Raw genomic sequence first — 22377 nt, 5'->3', positions numbered from 1 at the left:
CTTCAGATGGCATGTAAAATTACTGAAGTACATTAGCATTCAAATGAGAAAGTTCTTGGTTTCAAAATCATATTGTGTTATAACAGCTATTTCAAGTAGAAACATGTTAGAAAAGTGACAACTTGCCAAGAAAGTCTCAGTTCTCAAGCCAGTCAAATTCGTTTCAGCAATTGCAACTGTTTGGGATATGTGTAGCATCATCCCCTAGAGTTAAGTTCTCCCACTGAGGCATCAAGATAAAAATGAAGATGCAACTTCGCATAAAGCAAGCACTTCAGAGAACAGATTTTTCAGAACACCTCCATGTCAGAGCAGGTAAATTCATGAAATTAGGTAACTAGCTAGATTAAGTTAATCTTTTTCCCATCAAAAAGCTGATGTTGATAAAAGGTTATATTCTGCCCTATTACGTTCATATCAAAATTACATTATATTGTTAGATGGAAGTGACAACTTAGTTTTTGTAGGGTTTTTAAGACAAAAAGAACTGCTTCCCAACATTTGTCATTTTTCCCTTAATTCCCAGTAGTGCTAGACTACCTCCTCTCGAATACTGCACCTTTAAATAAAAGAATATCCAGGCATAATTTACTAATAGATTCAGTATCAAATCTCATAATAAACTGTTAGCAGTTATATTTTATGTTTTTGTTTTTAACTAGTGTCCCTGAAAAGTCCATGGCATATGTAGTTCCCTTCAGCTCTCCACTTGATTATTTCTGATATCAAAGCCACAGGACACTGAGGAATGTTATAACATGCACTGATTATTTTTGTGTGGTTTTCACTAAAAGTATTTCTGCATTTCACATTTTGTTTCGATTTCCAAAATTTGCCAGCATGAAGAATTCCTGAAAGAACTATCTTTACATCTGCGATAATACATGATTCTTAAATTCATATACATACCACAAGATTGCTGTCCCTACAAACAGAATATCCATATTCCACTTCAGTCTCCTAATCAGTGCTCCTGTGACTGAATGACTACAGCGTCATTTTACTAACAACAGAAGTAAACTGTATGAATGACTGACAGATTCTTCTAAAAACTCAACGCTTAAAAAACTGTTCGAGCTGTAAAATACACTGATAACACTCAGCAGAAAATAACTAGGTACCTTATATTTACAAATCTTCCTCATTCAGCAAAATTTTTTTTAAAACCTATTTAATTGTATTTTCTACTCTGCTTTCAAGTGATACGCTTAGTTATTTGTCAGAGTATAGGAAAATATGGAAATCCAGAACATTAAAATGCTTTGCACCCTGGCAAATGCTAGAAATAGACTGATTTCCAACCCCCCCGATAGGTCTGGTAATGCTAGTTCTCCCTCTGTGACCCTGTTTTGGGTTGAGACAGATAGGAATGAGTTTTCAGTGATTTAAACACAGACTGTGCCAAAGGAACTGCACTGAAGTATACTCCTCTTTTCCATATACAAAGGCAAATATTCGTGCATAAGTTGATTGCTTTTATCTGAGGCAGGGAAGTTGTACAAAGAAAAGCAATTAACTTTTCATAGCAGAATTGATCTGAAATGATATCTTAATAAGGTCACTTTATTTGTGGGGTGGCACCCACAGGCACAGGGGTTTGGAAAGACTAAGCTGTGGGGACACAGATTTTTATCTTTTGTTTATAGTCTGTGTATTCCTCTGATGGAGGAAGAACAGGAGGAAATGCGTGCAAATTCAACAGAGAATCATAGAATCACAGAATAACCAGGTTGGAAGAGACCCACCGGATCATTGAGTCCAACCATTCCTATCAAACACTAAACCATGCCCCTTAGCACCTCGTCCACCCATGCCTTAAACACCTCCAGGGAAGGTGACTCAACCACCTCCCTGGGCAGCCTGTTCCAGTGCCCAATGACACTTTCTGTGAAGAATTTTTTTCCTAACATCCAGGCTAAACCTCCCCTGGCGGAGCTTGAGGCCATTCCCTCTTGTCCTGTCCCCTGTCACTTGGGAGAAGAGGCCAGCACCCTCCTCTCTACAACCTCCTTTCAGGTAGTTGTAGAGAGCAATGAGGTCTCCCCTCAGCCTCCTCTTCTCCAGGATAAACAACCCCAGCTCTCTCAGCCGCTCCTCATAAGACCTGCTCTCCAGCCCCCTCACCAGCTTTGTTGCTCTTCTCTGGACACGCTCCAGAGCCTCAACATACTTCTTGTGGTGAGGGGCCCAGAACTGAACACAGTATTCAAGGAGCAGTCTCACCAGTGCCAAGTACAGAGGGAGAATAACCTCCCTGGACCTGCTGGTCACGCCATTTCTGGTACAAGCCAAGATGCCATTGGCCTTCTTGGCCACCTGGGCACACTGCTGGCTCATATTCAGTCGGCTGTCAACCAACACCCCCAGGTCCCTCTCCTCCAGGCAGCTTTCTAGCCAGACTTCTCCTAGTCTGTAGCACTGCATAGGGTTGTTGTGCCCCAAGTGCAGCATCGACAACTTCAATCTTGGCTGTAAAGAAGCTAAAGACACTACGCAACACACCAAGTCTTTCCTACGAATAGGAATAAAGAGCCTTGCAACATCAACAAATATAAAACAGACTAACAGGTAAAGGCCAGATAGGAAGAGAACAAGGGTTACCTCCATAACATAGTCCCACCTCTTTAGATTTAGATAGATTTGGCAATGAAATTCTCTCATCTAAATTTCTTTGCTTAAATGAAGTACCTGAAGCATGCTTTTGAATAGCATCCAATCTTATTTTTAAGACTTCAATACCAGGGGCAAATATAAAATATCTGAATAACTTCTTCTTAAAAGGTAATTGCCCTCCCATAAACATGTCCCAACTATTTCACTCAATATTAAAATCTACCTTCTCACTACACTTCTCATGTCTCATAATATGAAATTTGTGACCAAACAGCAAGCTTTTCTGGGAATAAAACCAGTATTTTCAGCATAAAAACTGTGCATAAATTTAGCTTCTTGTTCTTAATGAACACGTTTGAAAGTCTAGAACGTAATATTAATTAACCCAATAGCATAAAGTGAACTTCACAACAGAAACACTTCAGTAATTTTAAAATTGGCAACTTCACCAAAGACTGGATTTCAAATATATATTTTAAAGTCAGCATTTCCAATGACATATTAAATATTTTAGCATATCCTTCTTGCATCAGCTTCTGAAGCAGAATATTGGCAGGTAATATTAGCACACACCTTTCCTAACATAATAGCAAACTAACGAAAAGCAGCAGCAAACATCTATTGATCTGTGGTTCACTGAAATCTTAAAATTAATGATGAAAGGGGGGGAAAAACGGAAGGTTTAAGTTTACCTTTTGCATTGTTTTTCTTGCAAAGCATCCTTATTTTTCTTTCTTCCACATTAGGAGGACTTGAACTTCTGGTATCTTCATTTCTAACCTTTAAAAGAAACTTTAAGTTACCGTAATGCTATTTGTTAACATTTTTCAATTGAAATAAATATATTCAAAAGTATTGTTAGCTAGATAAGTTAAACAACAGTTACCTTAGGCACCTCAAATGGAACAACCTGACCATTTTTCTCAAATATGCCAGCCAGTAAGGTTAGTGTTTTCTCACGAGGAACAATATTTTCTTCTTGAATTTTAGTCCAAATAGCTTCAGCCTTCTGCCAATCATCATTGTTCTCTGAAACAAGATTCAAATCTTAAGATAAAAATACATTTAGAGTACACGTACCTATCTAAAGTTATTAGAAAAAGGTGTCTTTGGAACTTAATTCATCCATTAATTATGTACTTCTGCTTTATAAGTTGATGAACTTGAGAAGTTCTAAACTATTTCTAAATACTTCTAATACATTTCTAATGGAAGACATGAAAAGATGCAAACAGAAAAAACCCAAAAGGATCGTATGAATTTTCAAATTAATGAGAAATCAACTTAAAAAAACTGCAGAAAAATCTAAATTATTACAAAACATTAACACCCTAAGGTACCACTGCTAAGCTCTATTCTGAAATTCTTGAAATAAAGTCCTCTAATTACGTTGTTACTGAGTTAGAGCACCTGCATCCCAGAACTTTACCAATTTCAAGTCAAAGAAGTGTTCTGGGCCTTCAGGCCTTTTTGCTAAGAGAAAAAAGGACATTCTGGAGACTGTAAAACATAAGCTTTCCAAAAGAGAAATAATAGATTGCTACCAAATTCACTGTTTTCAACAAGAACAAATAGAAAACTGGACTTTGTGAAAGAACAGTTAATATTATCTAACTACAGAGAGCAGGTGGTTTCCTGTGTCTTCTATCGCTATGTCACCAGAACAGTGTTGACTTCTGCTTGATACCTAAGCCTAATATCTGCTAGCTACAAGCTGTTCATTCCATGGTTTAATTCAGATCCCAGAAATGAAGAGACGTAAGGCAAGAATGCAGAGACCAAAGGTGGATGATGAAATGAGTTGTTCACACGGCAATATCCCAGCCTCTAAAAGCAGTGCTTTTGCTATTCTTCCACTGTCCAGTGAAGGAACTTCAGCTGTTCTCTATCTCAGGCTCCACAGGACTAAGTCATAACACAAGGAAATGCTAGAGCAGTCACATGGAAGCAGTATGACACACCGGATACTCTCGAGAAATGTGGTTAAGCTGGTATTTCAAAACAGTATCTCCTGCTTTGCAAATAATATCACAATACAATACTGAAACATTACAGTGCAATGTTTTCCTCTTTCCAGGAAGAGCAGGTTAAGGAAAGGCTGGTTCAAGATCCAAGCCCACTTTCAACAAGGTTCTGGTGTTACCTTAGCTTTGTAGAAGAGGCAGCAAATTTGGTGACAAATTTAAGTCAAATAAAATGATGGGCTTAAGGACTAAATACTGTTTTAAAGCAGATAATGATGTCAGTTAGCAGAGTAAGACAGAGAAAGTCTGAATGCTTTTCCATGTGTTTGATCCTATGCTTCACAATCATTAGGCCATATCTAGAGGACTATGTCCAGTTTTGAGCTTCACAACTATAAGACACTGACAAGTGAAGTCAATTCAGCCACCAAGACAGACATGGAGTTGGAGCAGATGGAGTGAAAAAGGAAACTGAAGGTGAGTTTTGGGCTGCCTCAAGAAAAGCAGGATAACAGGGTCTAATTGGTGTTTTCAATTACCTAATTGACAGTTAAAGGAAGAGTGAGTCAGTCTCTCCTTGGAAGCAGGCGGTAAAGGATGGCAGGTGACTGTTAAAAGCTGTAGTGATGGAGTATCTGATCCAACCCTGGAACAGGTTGCCCACAGATGCTCTTTGACTTCCACCCTTGGAGGCACTCAGAACTTCGTCAGACAAGGACATGATCTGATCTAACTTTGAAACTGTCCGTGCTCTGGGAAAGGGTTAGACCTAGAACTCCTGAGGCTCCCTCCAGCCTAACTTATTCTGTCATTCTACAAACCCAAATGCATTATTTTCCATATTTTTGATCACAGTTCTGATTACATGGTAGATTCTTATTTTATATGCATAAAATAGAACTGAAGTTATGGCTTAGGTGCACCATTGACAACTCTCTACTATATTTGTGCATAAGGCAGCTTTGATAGACAATACCAAATGGCTGAAAGAAAGAACATGCATGGGCTTTGTCTTTTGTGGTGACAGAAACCCACAAATGTTTTCCACTTCTTTGAATAGATGGAATTGGTTTTGTCTTTTGAAAGAACACTGAAGATTTTGCGTGACAGAATTTGATAAATTGTTTCTTGGATTCTATTCCTAGCAAGCACACTGTCAGACTCAGTCACCACCAGAAGTGAACAAGATTAGTGGAGAAACAGGAAAGCTCCCTCTTGGTTGAGACAAGATTGCTTTTGAGGCCGCCTTGATTTCTGATGGCGAACCAGTATGTGCAAAGCCAGAATTGGGCAATGCTACAGTTTGGTTTTGAAGCTTTCTGAGGCTGTGCAGGAAGCAAAAAGCAACCAAGTTCTAAAGGGATCTCTGGTCATTTTTTTTGATGGAGGTACTCATCTCTTCTACTTCCTTTAAGTGCAGTGAGGCAGAAGCCTCTTTCATTACCATACGAAAAGGCAAAGAGGGTCTGAATAGTATTTCACTTAGCATTAAAACATCACTAGTTCTAGTCAACCAAAAATATACACGGGGAACAGCCTAAAATTACTTCAAGCTCGTATGCCAAAGTAAATCTAAGTGCTGTAACGGCTCATTAATGCACAAGTTACTGAAGTACATAATCCCTGTAATGCCTTTTGTTTTAATGTTCCAATTCATTATTTAATGCTTCATACCTTATCTTAACACAAAAACTTTTTTCAAGACTTAAATGTAACTAGAACTAAAGTTTCCAAAAGTTTTACTGTGTATAATCGTGCGATGCACTGAATAACAAAATCAGCACAGACTGAAAAATACAGAATAGAAGAAATTAAGAAATCTATTGATACATCCTGCACTAAGTCTGTAGCATAAAAACAAGCTTTCAAGTTTAGAAACCATTCCATTCCCATAAATGGTGCAAAAGTTAGGTTGTGGCTGGTGAAGATCTGGTAGATTTAGGGAAGAAAAAAAAAATGCAGCACCTTTCAGACACAGATCCAATTACAGGAGACTCCACTATTTTATTACTTATGAAGATATAATAAATGAGCATTTTTTTCTTCTTTAAGCATATTAAAAACCAAAACAGAGTAAACTTTGAAATTAGGACACAAGGCAATAGTACGGACTGAAAGACTTGTACTATTTAAGTTCTATGCAAGTGTTCAGGTCTGCAGGTAAAAAACACCCTTGTACTCCTTCACACAAGATGCCTCAAAAGCGGTATTGAGGATAATTGCACATCATGATAAAGCTCCTCTCCATTTTAGGGTTATTTCCTATATCCTATCACAAAAGGAAACAGATTACAACAAAAACTCACTTACCACACAGCTGAAGCAGGTAGTAGTACATCTCATCTCTATCACATTCAAATAAATTTTGAGTTAATTCTACCAAGTGTTCCAAAGTCTCCATCTTTAAAAAGAACGAAGAGCATTGTTATACTTTTGACAAAACATTATTTTTCAATACACATGCACTTACATGCTGTGTGCATTCAGCTAAAATATTTCTGTTTAAGTATACAACAGCATTTACACAGAGCATTAAGTTCACCTCATCAGCCTGTCACAAGTCCTTTCACAAATATAAGAGTCAAGCAATGAAATATTTCACAACAATTTCTCTTGGAATATAATGACAGTTGCATAGAAGACCTCATACAAGCCACATACCTGATTACTCAGTATACACTTCTTTGCAAACCACTGTAACCTTCCAGAATGTGCTCGCAAGCCAGGAGTCTGTAAAATATTTCCACAAGAAACATATTACATCACACAGAACATTCTAAGGAAAAGTAAACAATAATAAAGATTCATAGGTTTTCTTTGTTGTTTTTGAAATCTGAATGAGACTACAAGCTCACAAATAATCAAGATAGGTTGCATTTATGAGAGACTTTGAAACCGCTGTCATTTTATTCATGACATGATGATTCTTGGTTGAACACTTGCGGAGAGGGTTGATTTAAAATACACTTAAGATGAAATGAAATGTTAAGTAATTTATACCACCACAGTATTAGAGTATTTTTGCTATTACCCATTGTAATCATTTGTATTACTCAAGATAAAGAATTATATCAAAAGCTTCCAAACTATCCCCACAATTAAATGTTCCTGTTCAACACCTTCCCTGGAGGTGTTTAAGGCACAGGTGGACGAGGTGCTAAGGGGCATGGTTTAGTGTTCGATAGGAATGGTTGGACTCGATGATCTGGTGGGTCTCTTCCAATCTGGTTATTCTATGGTTCTATGATTCTATGAACACCAATGCAATGTCTTAGCAACTAGAAAACCATGCCTCCCAACTGCAACTTCTGATATCCCTTTCCTGCTGACAGTAACCATTTTCTTAGAATTATTAATATCTAAAACCAACAGCATTTTTAGACATTCACTTCTCCTGCTGAGTAAGAAAAGCAGAAATTTACAGAGCAGTAACCGTTAGAAGAGTAACGCACTACCAATGCAGAAGCTAGGTGCAATAACTCTGAGACAATTCCTGCCCCTGAACAGACTTACTCTTAATAGTTAATATGCCATAGTTCTTTCTGTTTTTTATTTTACAAAGTTTGTTGAGTCTTTTGTTATTAATTCCTTTGTAGTTTCAAGCAGAACACAGCTACAGAATACACCTCCTCAAAACGGTTTCAAGACTTGGAAACTCCACCTGGTATAGATTACCACATTGTGCCTCTCAGCACTACAGACATCAAAATATCCGTTCCTCCACCTAAATAAATTATTCATTAAACATAGGAAAAAACAAAGTTCTTTAAGAAACATGTTACAGGCATGCTGGTATCTATGTCTAATGCATCTTAAAAAAAATGACACCAAAAAACTGTGCAAAGCATCCATCATTTTCACCTCTTACTGTTCCCTCACACAGAGTGCTTGAATTTACTTTCTTCACACTCTTGTTTTAGCACAAGGACATTTACAGAGAAGACTCTGCTTTCATTTCAGGTGTCCAGATTCGCATTAATATAGCTCAAAGTGATACTGAGGATATGTCAGTTCATGCCTACAGCGGAACATGTGTTTTGACTCTTGAATGCTTTTAGCTGTTAATATTGTAAGAAGTTTACTGTTTAAAAATGTGACTTCCAAAATTTGAACACCACTTCATATAAACGATAAGAGGTAGTTTGAATAAAAAGCTGTGAGAAATATTGTCTCTGTTCCAAAGCAGAGGAAACAACTACCATTGAAAAAGCCAATTTCCTGTCTCTTTAACACAAATAATTTCCTTTTCCTGTTTTCTCCAAGAGCAGATTTATTAATATGACCTCTTTCTAAAACAATTCAGCATGCATCAGAAAACCAGCACAGCAAAACTTCAATCAAAAAAAGTTAAAACTTGCTAAAGTTATAAGAAACTGCTACCATTGTAATTTATACATTTTCTCTATACATTTAACTGTACTATAAAAATAATACCAACCCAAGAAGTTAAAGAAAAACAGTTACTTCTTAAGTGTTCACACAAATGTGTGTGTGTCTGTATGTACACACACACCTACCTCAAACACAGGTACTTGCTTTTGTCCCTGATGATTTTTTTTTCCCCAATGATTTTTTTTCCCCATAGCTATTTATGTTTATAGGTATCCATTCAGTGCTTTTTTTAAGAAGCACCAAGCAGTTTCACATAAAATATGCCAAAAACTAAGTCAAGAATTAACATCTTACACAACAGGCTCTTGAAAATGAAAAAGAAAAAAGTATGTTGCCTGCATTTGTAGCTAATCCTCTTTAGGACATGGTAAAATTCAAATGCTGAATTCACTTACAACTTCCAATATCATTGTTGATCCGAATGCCAATGAACTCAGCAGCTCGAAAGCTACAAACTTTTTATAGTAAATCCTTTCCTGTTCAGAAATGATTGATGCGTCTGTCACTACAAGGACAGCTGAGTTATACAACAGATATCCTTGTGTTTCATTTTGAAATTGAGAAGTGTTTTCATATCCTGCAGGTCTCAATCATCAAAAGAACATCTAGGTCAGATTAACTAAATCTCCAGGGCTTGCCTGATAGTCCATATTTGTCGCTTATCCCTTAACATCTTAGGGAATTTTAAACATTGCTTTTAGCAGGAAGCAGACTTTCTACAATGCAGCAGACAAATACAGAATAAAAAAAAATGTGATGAATAAAGAAAATTAAGTAAATTTGCTCTAATTACTCTTCCAAATTCCCACTTGATCCTGCTAGTTTCAATGGACTGAAAAAAAAAAGCCAAACATACCTCTTATTGCATTGTTAGTGTGTTTTTTTGTTTGTTTGTTTCTTTTTAATTTAAGACATTCATTGCTTTAAGGAATGAAAAAAACTTTTGAGTCTCAAGCAATCCACACAGCATAAACTAAACATGGAGGTTTTCTGGCTTTTACATTCTCTAGAAAAATAAAATATTTGCACTGTACCAAAACAAAGGTTCATCTAGCTTGTTATCATCTCCCTAAAAGCACCTACATAATAATAAAAACATGATAGATTAATAAGTAACAACAACATCATGACAGAAACCCTGGCAATACTTCCCCCATTGTTTTTTCTCTCACTCCCCAATTACTCAGTGTACAGCGGGTCACACAGTTTCTAGTAAGCAATTTATCTTCCATGAGCTTTTCTGGTTGTCCCTGGAGCCCCTGTAAGATTTATCATTCTCACAATCTTTTGGCAAAGCGTTACCTCAACCACCTTCTGCAGAAAGCAACCAAAATGCCACCACTTCTTTGTTTTCAAGTCTAGCTTCTACTAGCCGCACCTGAAGCCCCTAAGATTTTTTACTGGAAGATTGATTGATTCCTCTTTATCCTCTCCATTTCATAATAATTTCAGGAGTGGTACATGTAACATTTCTCCACCTCACAGTTTCTTCTCCAGACCAAGCAGAACTTGCCTACTCAGTCATATCTCCTATACAAACCATTGCAAACCTTTGACTACATTTGTTATTATCCTTCTCAGGCTCAACGCACCACCCTACACCGATTTACTCATTGTTTCTCTACCTCCAAACACAGGAAAGAAAACTAAACAGAAGGGGAAAAAATAATGCTGTGTTTTTAGAAGAATTCTTGCCACGCAGCACTCAAAAAATCATGTAAATGCAACAATCCTAACACACTGAAAGCATCTGAGTTTTTCTTCTCCTTCCTAGAACAACTCACTTCAGACTGAAAGGGTCCAATCACCAGAAAAATCTTTTTCTGTACTAACATATTTACTTGAGCTAATTGGGCTACAAGAAAGCTGGAGAGGGACTGTTTACAAAGGCTTGTAGTGATAGGTGTAGGGGCAATGAGAATAAACTGGAGAGAGGCAGATTTAGACTAGACATAAGGAAGAATTTCTTCACCCTTAGAGTGATGAGATCCTGGAACAGGTTGCCCAGGGAAGTTGTGGCTACCCCATCCCTGGAGGTGTTCTTCTCTCTACTTGCCTAAAGCAACCTTTTTCTCTTTAAGCACAAAATTTACTTACAGAGGAAAAACCAGAAAACCCAACAACCAACCAGAAACCCTGAGGTACTGTTAAAAATAAGAGAACGTTTCAACAACTAAGAGTTGAGGAGACCCCATTTTTGCTATAGCTGGCTTAAGATGCATAGTTAATTAAAATCCAGCAGAAGTATTTTTTACTTGGCATCTATGTGACAAGAGATGCACTACTCTCATTTTAACCTTCCAACACTGCACTTCAACAAACTACTACTGTGCACTGGTTGGCAAAATAATTGTAACACATTCTGGACAACTTAATTTAGCCTTTCACAGCATAACTTTGCCATGAATAACACCAATTCTAACCAATCAAGTTTAACTCTGCCCTCCTGAAGTGTTTAATGTTTTCTAAACCCTTTTATTTGCTTCCAGAAACTCAATCTTTTCTTCAGGACACAGTTCTGTGATAATAAGCAAACCAAACATATTGGAGATAAACAGCAAAATTTTATAAACGTTGTACATGTTACTCTTTCCAATTGTATTTTTCTGATGGTATTTTTTGGATATGAAGATCCATTCATTCCTCTCTTTGTAGCTGAAAAAAACAGTAATAATAAGAGACAGCTAATGCTGCTAAAGGAAGAAGAACATTTCATGGTGAGTTACATCAACAGCCACAGAGACTTATGTTACCAGTACCAGAACCAGTTCCTGAGATTTAGATGCCAAAGCAATGTTTTGCAAGAAAACACGTTACTTCTCCAAACAGACAGCCTTGAACAGACAGCTATAAGAACTGATGTGTGTCATTTCTAACAGCCCTTTCTAACATAAGCATCAGTGAAAACAGAACATTTAATAAGAAGTTCTTAATTTAAAGACAGATTTTTTCCTGGTTCCACAAAAATGTCTGTGAAAATCTCACAAATCCCATGCAGTTTCAATGAAGCCTGGGATGCCTTTCCACAGCAGGTTTCTTGAAGAAAGTTTTTTACAACATAAATTCTGTATGCTATGCTTTAATCTTCCCCTATGTTAAGAACCTTGGCTGAAGTTCTTGCTTCTAAGCAGTAGGTCTACTGCTTAATTAGAAAGTTAAAGGAATACGTAGATATTAAGTTCTTGCAGTTTATTCTCACTGCCCCTAGACCTATCACTACAAGCCTTTGTAAACAGTCCCTCTCCAGCTTTCTTGTAGCCCAATTAGCTCAAGTAAATATGTTAGTACAGAAAAGATTTTTCTGGTGATTGGACCCTTTCAGTCTGAAGTGAGTGGTTCTAGGAAGAACAAAAACTCAGATGCTTTCAGTGTGTTAGGATTCACTCTTATGATGAAGAAATTCCTCCTTATATCAAGCCTAAATCTGCACCTCTCCAGTTTATACCCATTCATCCTCATCCTGTCACCATAACCCTTCATGAACAGTAGGCCCATTTCAGGTACTGGAAGGTCACAATAAGATCTCCACAGAGCCTTCTCTTCTCCAGGCTGAACAACTCCAACTCTCTTAGCCTGTCCTCGCATGGAAGGTGCTCCAGCCCTCTGATCATCCTTGCAGCCCTCCTCTGAACACGTTCCAACAGTTCCATATTCTTCTTACACTGAGGATTCCAGGACTGGACACAGTGCTCCAAATGAGGTCTCACAAGAGAGGAATAGAGGGGCAGAATCACGTCCCTCGACCTCCTAGCCACATGTCTTTTGATGCAGCCCAGGATACAGTTGGCCTTCTGGGCTGTGAGCGCACATTGCTGGCTCACATCGAGCTTCTCGTTGATCAGCACCCCCAAATCCTTCTCTGCAGAGCAGCTCTCAATCATGTCATCCCCCATCGTGTACTGATATCGGGGATTGCCCCAACCCAGGTGTAGGACCTTGCACTTGGCCTTGTTGAACCTCATGAGGTTCTCACAGGCCCACTTCTCCAGCCTGTCCATGTCCCTCTGGATGACATCCGTCCATCTGATGTGACAACTACATCGCTCAGCTTGGTGTCACCTGCAGACTTGCTGAGGGTGCACTCAATCTTGCTGACAGTGCACTCAATCTTGCTGACAATATAATTGATGAAGATATTAAACACCACCAGTCGCAGTACAGACCCCTGAGGGGCACCACTCCATCTGGACTAGTCTCTGAATACGAACATCCAACCAGTTTCTTATTCACCGTGCCATCCACCCAACAAACCTGTATCTCTCCAATTTATAAAGAAGGATGTTGTGGGGGATCATGTCAAAGGCTTTACAGAAGTCCAGATTCCAAATCCACTGGTTTACCCGTGTCCACTGCAGCAGTCACCCCATCATCAAAAGCCACTAAGCTGGTCATACAGGATTTGACCCTGGTGAAGCCATACTGGCTGCCATTAATAACCTTCATGTCCTCCATCTGCTTTGGCATAGCTTCTAGGAGGATCTGTTCCATGATCTTCCCTGGCACAGAGGCCAGGCTGACAGGTCAGTAGTTCTCAGGGTCATCTTTTCTACCCTTTTTTAAAAATGGGGACAACGTTACCCTTCTTCACCAGGGACTTCTCCTGACTGCCATGACATTTCAAATATCACGGAGAGTGGCTTGGCAACCACATCTGCCAATTCCCTCAGGACTCTGGGATACAGTTATATGTTCAGGTTCCTCAGGTGGTCATGAACCTGATCCTCCTCTACAGTGGGAGGGGGTTTACCCTCCTGGTCACCATCTTGCTGTCCCATGACCAAGGAAGGGTGAGGAGAACAGTTATTGGTAAAGACTGAGGCAAAGAAGTTGTTACGTACCTCAGCCTTCTCCCTGTCTGTTGATACGAGGTCACTATTCCCAACCATCAGTGGGGGTACATTCTCTTTAACCATCCTCTTTTGACTGACATACCTGTAGAAGCCCTTCTTGTTAGTCTTCACTTCCCTTGCCAAATTCAGCTCCAGCTGCACCTTGGCCTTCCTGACCCCATCCCCACACAACCAAGCAGCACTCCTACACACATCCCAGGTTCCCTGTCCTTGCTTGCACTGCCTGGGCAGCTCCCTCTTCTTCTTTAGTTCAACCAGCAGGTCTAGACTCAGACACGCCAGTCTCTTCCTTTTCCTGCCTGATTTCCTACACCTGGGGACTGAGCTTTCTTGTGCTTTATAGAAAGCACCCTTAAACATTTCCCAGCTCTGTTCTGCTCCCTTGTCCCCAAGGACCATGTCCCAGGGTGTCCTTCCGAGTAACTCCTTGAAGAGCCGCAAGTCTGCTTTCCTGAAATTTAGAGTCCTGACTATACTCCTCCCCTGTCCCATATCTCTCTGGACCTTGAACTCCACCAGTGCACAACCTCTAACATATGAACGTAAATGAACTATCATAGTAGGATATACAAAAAACACAGAAGACTACTACTGGCTGTGAACATACCAACTTTCATGCAACAAAAGTTTATAAAAGATGCAGCTTTAAATACTGAGGGATCTAAAAATAATCTGTGCATCCAAAAGCAACAACTGTTGCTTTTGTTGGTATCACATCAGCTACCTAATCAAACACAAAGAAAGGCTGAGCTAGAGAGAAGTTAAGTCATAATAGTACCAGGATAACAGGAAGCTACATCTGTATATGACAGGCCATGGAAGCAATACTTTTTCCTCCAAGTTCATTTTCCATTTTGAAAGCTTACCTCTTCTGGATTTCAAAAATAATTTTTCTTTGGTGATGGCACAGAAAGATAACCTTATTCATTTTATTCTTTCTAAACAAAGGAAAACCTTCTAAACTACTCAGATCCAAGATGGGAACGCAATTTTGCCTAGAAAAAAATACAACGAAACACACCTCAAGCCCCATAACAATAATTTCTTTAACGAGAAGCTCATCTGAAACATCCAGACACTTGCCCAACTTTTTGGGCAAGGAATAACTGTATGAAAGCTTGAATACAATTAAACCTGGACCTTCAATAGAACTACTTTTCATATTTGATAACGAGGGCAAGTGTACTCTAATGCGGCAGCAGTTTTGAAGTGGAGCAATTTGTGATTTTCAAGTTATGCCTTAAAAAAAAAAGATTGAACTATAGTGCATTTTATATTTTAGTAGCACCATCTGATATTTAATAAAGACAAACACACAAAAGTTTACTATCTACCCTTCCTAACTCTTCTGTCAGAAGTGATTACAATTCAAGTTCATGCTTTCCTTTCTGTCTATTCTACAATCTCCCAACGTAGTAGCTAGCCGACTTCTACTAGGCTAATTTTTTCATAAAAAGCAGCAGTAGTTCATAAGAAGGAAACAAAGCTTCTAGTGTCCACTGGTAAAGATTTTACTGTATTTTCCACCCCTGAAGTATGTATTTGCCTCAAAGCTTCTGTTACTTAAGCAGTCCACTGACTTCACCAACGTGATTAGTATTTGTTGAGTAAATACTCATGATTTTATTTATTTCACTTGAAACAGGGCTATATGCTGCTTTATGTTGGGCAGACATTGAGAAAAATGTAAGGAAACTTTATTATTTCCCAAAAATATCAAAATAAAAATCAAAAAGCTTTACAATTTCAGCATTACTCATGACAACTAACACTGATGAATGCTTAAGTACTACTGGAATAGCCTACATCTACCAGTAAGATTTTCAAAAGAAATTATGCAGCGAACTCTTTTTAGTAAAAATAATCCTTAGACAATAAGAGAACTTAACAACAATAATCACACTGGAAGGAAAGGTAACATCAAGAAGCACCAAAACCCATGCTAAAAAAAAAATCCTCAAGGATGTTCAGACTCAAAACAGAGCAAAAATTTGCTCTTCACAATGGACTCTGGTTTTATGTTGTATGATGAATAAAAAAAGCATTATAAAACTGAATAATATCTTCCCTGTAACACCAAGTCCCTGGAGCAAGAACGCACAGTTCTAACTATGATCTCACATTCCAAACAGCCTCTCCCTCTCCAGAAGGAATTTGCTCAGTAGCCATCTCCTTTACCAAATGTACTTATTGGAAACATACTCATTTGCTTTATTTTAAGAAAGCAGTATTTAAGAACTTCTAAATAATATGTACTGTATTAGCAAACACTCACTTTTTTACTAACCCCACACGCATGCACAGCCAAAATCCTACCTCACTAATAGCTGTATCAGAGTCCAGTTTCATAAGGAGAAGTAATGCTTTTATTAGACTAATAGGACTCAACAGTTAGAAAAAAAAATAATCTTTTCTTGTAATTATAGTGCTTGCATGTCTAAAAGCTCTTCATCCTTTCCACTCCCTCTCAGCTGTATACAGCTACTCTAATAAAAGCTATTATACCCCCTACAAACTACTCCTCAATCTCAGACCACCCTTATCTAACACAATTTGCATTCAAAACTCAAACATTTAAATTTTGGTCTCATCTCCTTCACTCTTTTCTTAATAAGACCAAAAATAACTCTTTGTAGGTAAATTCAGACACTAGATACAACCATCATTAAATTAAACATTTAAAAAGACTCTAAAGCCTGCTGTTAGAAATCAAGAAAGCATCTTCGCACAATAGTTTCTCCTGCAAAAATTCAGCAAGATTCAGTTTTATGATGCAGACTCTTAAGAAAGCAATCCGGATGAAAGAAGGTTGTAATCTCTCAATATCAAATAGAAATTTTCTCCTTGTTTTTATGGTAGATTAAATCCAATGGCAACTGGTATCTTGAGGTCTACTGACAGTGGATGTCACAATTCTTTGCTGAAGTCTATCTACCTCCCGAATTAACTTGACATCTGTTGATAGATGTATTCCTGTACACTAAACTCACCCAAAGCAGTTCCTTTGTCAGGTCTTGAAATTCAGCTGCAAACACCTTTTCTTGCGTTTATTGACATAGTAACACATTTCAGTAAAATATTTAACAACCATTTGTCCCTCAACTCTTCACATAAATGTACTGAGATACATGAGATATGGAATGATATATTTAACTCTTAAACAAACAATATATTTGGTATTAGAGTAGAAGATGAGGAAAGTATCACACAATTAAAATCTAGTTAAAAAAATTTTTAAGACATGGACTATGCATTGCCATTTTCAAGGGAGGTTCCTCTTATGGTTGCAAATTCGTACAGAGTGGACTTCAACTAAAAAATTTTGCCATACCGTTGAGATTTTTAGCTATATACCAAATGCAGTAATCCTCTCTTAGCTTTCATCTCCAGTAAAACTACAAACAGAGCAGAAACAAGAGCTTTTACTCTTTCATTGAGAGAACCATTTTAATCTAATAGTTGATGTGATCTAGAAAGATTTTAAGAAGTATCACTGTCAAACAACAAAAAACAGTTGAACATCCCTATCAATTCCTAGTTCCAATCAGAAGTCCATAAACTCCTAAACATAAATAAAGTTGGACCAAAGTAACAGACAACTATACTCCAGCACAGGAAAGACATGGATGAGAGCCACAAAGATGACCAGAGGGCTGGAGTACCTCCCATATGAGGACAGGCTATGAGAGTTGGGGTTCTTCAGCCTGGAAAAGAAGGCTCCAGGGAGACATCAGAACAACCTTTCAGCTCAGGAGGAGATCTTTTATCAGGGAGTACAGCAACTGGACAAGGCGGAATGGTTTCAAGCTGGAAGAGGGTTAGGTTATTTATTAGGAAGAAATTTTTTACTGTGAAGGTCGTGAGGCACTGGAAGAGGTTGCCCAGGGAAGTCATGGATGCCCCATCCCTGGGTGTTCAAGGACAGGCTGGATAGGGCTTTGAGCAACCTGACCTAGTGGAAGGCGTCCCTACCCATGGCAAGGGGATAATCTTTAAGATCCCCTCCAACCCAAACCATTCTATGAACTACTTTAGGCAGTGAAACCTTGAAACCTCCATACAACACAAAGGAAATAACAGAATATCGGGTGAAGGGGGAAGAAGTAGATTCTTACAAGATGGTGTAACATTCTCTTTTTAATTTCCACTCCCCTGGATGACCTTCACATCTGTCCAGGTCTCAACCACCAGCTCAATCAGGTTAATAAAGCAGCAGTCAATACTGGAATAGACAAAGGAATTCCAATTGTCCTGTTCTGGCAACAGGTAAGAAGCTGTGGATCGGAGGGATCTGGAGGGCTAGGCTCTAGAAAATTCTTTCACTATTTATATACTAGACTTAAAAGAATACTTGACCAAGAAACTTTTACACTCTCTGATCTACCTGGAGAAACACATATGACCAATTACATAAGATCTTTCTCCATGAGAAAACGTATTTAGGTATTTGCAAAATAGGGCAAGATTTTACAAGACAGTTGAAGAAAATACTTCTCTAGAAAGTACTTTTTCCCTCACCCTGTTGACTGAAAACACATATGCCTTTCTTCTAACCTACTTTAGTTCTAATGCAGTTTAACTTAGTTCCCAACAAATAAAAAAAGCAAACTAACTTCTTCATGATTTAAAACAATAAAAGCTTTTTCCTCTTCGGCAAAATACCAATTTTAAGATCCGCCTGCTCCCTCTCCCCATTATGAAAGAAAAAAAACCAAACCACTTCGAAAAAACTTAACATGTTGTTACATAATTAAAGTATACTTAATAATATAACACACCAGATAGTAACTAACTTTGTTTCACTTTATCCACATGCATACCATTCCTAGATAAATTCTGATACTCCTAAAAATTCTGGAATTTAAAACCTCTTTTTCTCAACAGCATAGACGAAGCTGTAAATTAATACTTCATGAAAGGAAGACAAGAGCAAGAAAAATCTACTGTAAATAGCATAAGATGACAGGAAACCTTCCATTTAGTCTCCAGGTATCAGATGTTCAGATTTATGCCTAAGTGTCTGTTTGTGGTTAATAATAATTTATGATCAATCACATAATACTGAGTATTTGCAGAGATAGTTTAACACCAATGTAGAAAATGACAAAAGTTTCAAAACCCAAACAATTTGATAATTCACTTAATATCCTATTCATGACTGCTGCTACTGATACAAGTTAAGAAATCAAATGCCAGTATCAAAGAAACAGCTACTAAATCAGAGCCAGTACCAGTTTTATTCACGTAGCTTTAATTTTACTTCCAATTCTCAGATTTCATCCTTTTACCTCCTATATGCTTTAATTCCTATAGAAGAACTGAACTACTCAGTGTCATCTTCTCTTCTGTCAGATACTGATAATACTATTCTTCTGTATTACAAAACTGAGCTCCAAAAACCCCTCTGAGAACAAATATATCAATGCTTCAACACTTTGCTTAGCAATTGCCACGCACCCCACAGCAGGATAGTATTGTCCCTCCACAGACAAAAATCAGATCTTCAGTTAAGATTTTTTAAATGCAAGAATTCTATTAGATAATTCAAGTAAGGATAACTGGTATTTAAAATATTCTAGCAGAAATTAGGAAAAAAAGCATATTTGCTCTTAAGAAGGAAAATACCTCAAAAATTAGGTTACAAAGTTATATTCTAGGGGAAATTAGGGAAAAAGGATATTCAGTCTTAGGAAGGAAAATACTTTAAAAATTAGGTTACAAAGCTGGGTATGTACCTAACTCAAAAATGATGAGGACCAAGTATTACTTTTTCTGCAAGATGCCTCCTCTCACACATTAACTGCAAAACTTATGCAGCATTTTCAAAACATACAACTGCGTTAGGAAGAAAAATAATCACAATCTGGGCAGACTCTGCAGCTGCCCCTTTGACTTATCAATTTCAGTAAGCACAATTTCAATCAAGTCTAGATAAAATATACTAATCCTAAATAGACCAAGTTTGTCACCTACCACTTCCTATAAGCTGCTTACTATCCTGAAAAGAGAGAGAGAGAAGAAATGCGAAATTAAATGCCAAACAGTAGCAGACAGCGCTTGTTTGGCTGATTAACTTGTAGACAAGCATTACAAATAAATCTGAGCATGGTCTGCAGCAAATTAAATTCCAGTGCTTTTAAGAACAAAGAATTCCTACGGAAAGAGGATTAGCAACTTTACACCCAGGAATGCCAGTTTAATTTAATTGTTCCACAATCCGATACTTAATATGCAAATATCATTTTGATACATAACAGTGAATTTGAAAAAGTGAGGAAACAATTTCAATATACAACAAGACACTCTCTCTTCTGAACAGTAATTACACAAAACAAAGCTGGTCGAGTTTTTTATTATTGGGATTGAATTCTATTAACGTGAATCGGAACAAGTCTAATTAAAGGTTGAAAACTTTAAATGTTTCTAATTAAGAGTCTAAATAGCTGCACTATTAGAGTGCTATAGTTAAAAACCCACCTCAATGACCCTCCTCGCCTCTTTGTATTTTCCTGTTTGCAAGAAGGCAAAGAAGAGATCATAAAGAGCCATCATGTCACCATATTCTCTGCTTATAAAATCTGAAACTAAAGAGAGAATAAAACTCATTAATTTACTAAATACATTGAAACACTAACATATACATCAGAAATTTATAATGCTACTATTTTCCAAGCATCACAAAACTCCAAAACTAAGCTATAGGGAAATAAATTTTGAAACATATGGAATGATTACAACCCAATATCGAATTTGTTGTAGCTTTGCATTTAAGCATATTTTAAGTGTTTTTCTGTTTATCTGTGCTATATTTTTAATTACATATAACAAAATAGACTATATATTGGCATGCTCTACTGGTAAGAGTGTGGATACAGGATTTCTTAACTGCACAACTATTTGAAGAACATATGTGTCATTCTATGTTTGTGTTGTTACTCTTGCTTCTTAATAGTAATGTACATACTAGGAGTAATCTTTTAGAGCTTGAGGATTATCCAAATACGAGGATTCTTCTATGTTTAATATTAACATTTCAATTTTAAGAATGCAGGCATCATTTAAATGCTTTAAAGATATACATATAGACAAAATTTATTTTTTTCTTTTGGTTGAAAGAAATTTTATACAAGTTGTGGAAAAAATGCCTCCAGAAAACACTCCATATAACCAGACAGCATTTGACCACATGCAACTAACCCTTTTGCAGAAGATCAGCATCTCCTTTTTCTATCAATTTACAGTAGATGTTATGAAGCTGAAGAATTTTACCATACTTCTTATAGCAGCTGATTAAAGCTTCCAGAGCTGCAGGCATGTCATCCCTTGTGGAATGAAACACAACAAGAACAAAAACAATCAAACATTCCAGGCAGGAGAAGCGCATGCTGAATTCACTTTAGTCTTAAACATTTCAAGGAAAAAATCATTCAATGTGCTACAGTTTTTTTTAAATAGCAGGTAAAGTTTTCCTACAAACAATACCAAGTATGCTTGATAGCCACAGAAATGAAACCAGAACTACAGATTTATGCTTAACCCCCTTAGCTGTATAATTTTTGATTGCATGACCACTGTTCATGACAAATTAACCAAACACCTGAATATTCTTCATCGTTGTTGGACGCACCTCATTTTTGAAGTAAAAAACTCTTAAGTTCTGCTATGTAGTATTGTGATACACCCCAATTCTGTGGAAATTTCAATTTGTATGTAAGGGTTCTGTTTTTCTTGTTAGTAAGAAATATTGCACACATTGTATTTCCTCCAAATGTCTCTGTTGAGACATTTTCAATTTTTAAGCTCTTTAAAATTTTCCCACAGCATTTTTATTTCAGTGTAGATCTCCAAAGTTAATCAAGTGAACCACAGCTCTTAAGATTGCTTTATACTTGTTTTACACCTTAACAGACTAGCTATGAATCAGCTGTTGATTTCCATTTCATCAGAATTGCAAGGCTAGTGATTTTCCACACTATATAAAGATCAGAGTCCAAACTATATTATCTGCAGTAAAAATGTGATTTTCTTGCAATTAATCCAACCATTTATTAAGATACCAAAATGTATTTTATGCTGACTTATCCATGTCACATCGAGCCATGGCACTAGTAGGCTAGTGCCCAAGATGCTAACTCCCCTAAATGCACTTATTCAGCAGTGAGTACCAGTAACAAGTATGATATTTCCATTGTTATCTCAGTCCTTTTGCTGACTTTTTTTTCCCTGTGTATACAGTATTAATGCCTTCAGAAGTATACATAACTAAAACGCAAAACTGAAAAGCCATAAAAACAATCAGATGTGTGGAACTTAAAATAACAGCAAATAAAAATTAACATTCTACACTGTGCAACTAACAGAACTGTCTGCTGTAGACCTTTTTTCGAAGGACCACAATTCAACCTAAAAAAACACAACAAAAACCAAACCAAAATCAACAGAGGACCACCACTGAAACACTGTTAAAACAATATGTGAAGTTATTCTTTGAAGAAAATTGAAATGAAGATGACTCACACAAGATATAGTAAGTAGCCAAATCATCAAAAACACTGCAT

General features: G+C 37.3%; 1 protein-coding gene across 1 annotated transcript in view; it reads right to left on the bottom strand.

Annotated features, from left to right (window-relative positions):
• The window catches only part of LRPPRC (leucine rich pentatricopeptide repeat containing), a 93750-nt gene that overhangs the window by 22426 nt on the left and 48947 nt on the right, over nucleotides 1-22377 (bottom strand). Inside the window, exons 24-29 of the mRNA XM_069852654.1 lie at nucleotides 21017-21141; nucleotides 20297-20403; nucleotides 7239-7307; nucleotides 6888-6978; nucleotides 3500-3642; nucleotides 3306-3393 (exon numbers count right to left, since the gene is read on the bottom strand). Of these exons, the coding sequence (XP_069708755.1) occupies nucleotides 3306-3393; nucleotides 3500-3642; nucleotides 6888-6978; nucleotides 7239-7307; nucleotides 20297-20403; nucleotides 21017-21141 (623 nt within the window). The remainder of the gene's footprint in view (nucleotides 1-3305; nucleotides 3394-3499; nucleotides 3643-6887; nucleotides 6979-7238; nucleotides 7308-20296; nucleotides 20404-21016; nucleotides 21142-22377) is intronic.

This window comes from Phaenicophaeus curvirostris, chromosome 2, assembly GCF_032191515.1.
Source record: "Phaenicophaeus curvirostris isolate KB17595 chromosome 2, BPBGC_Pcur_1.0, whole genome shotgun sequence".
Lineage (NCBI taxonomy): Eukaryota > Metazoa > Chordata > Aves > Cuculiformes > Cuculidae > Phaenicophaeus > Phaenicophaeus curvirostris.
Note: the sequence above shows the minus strand (reverse complement) of the source record. Positions and strands in the feature narration are given on the sequence as shown.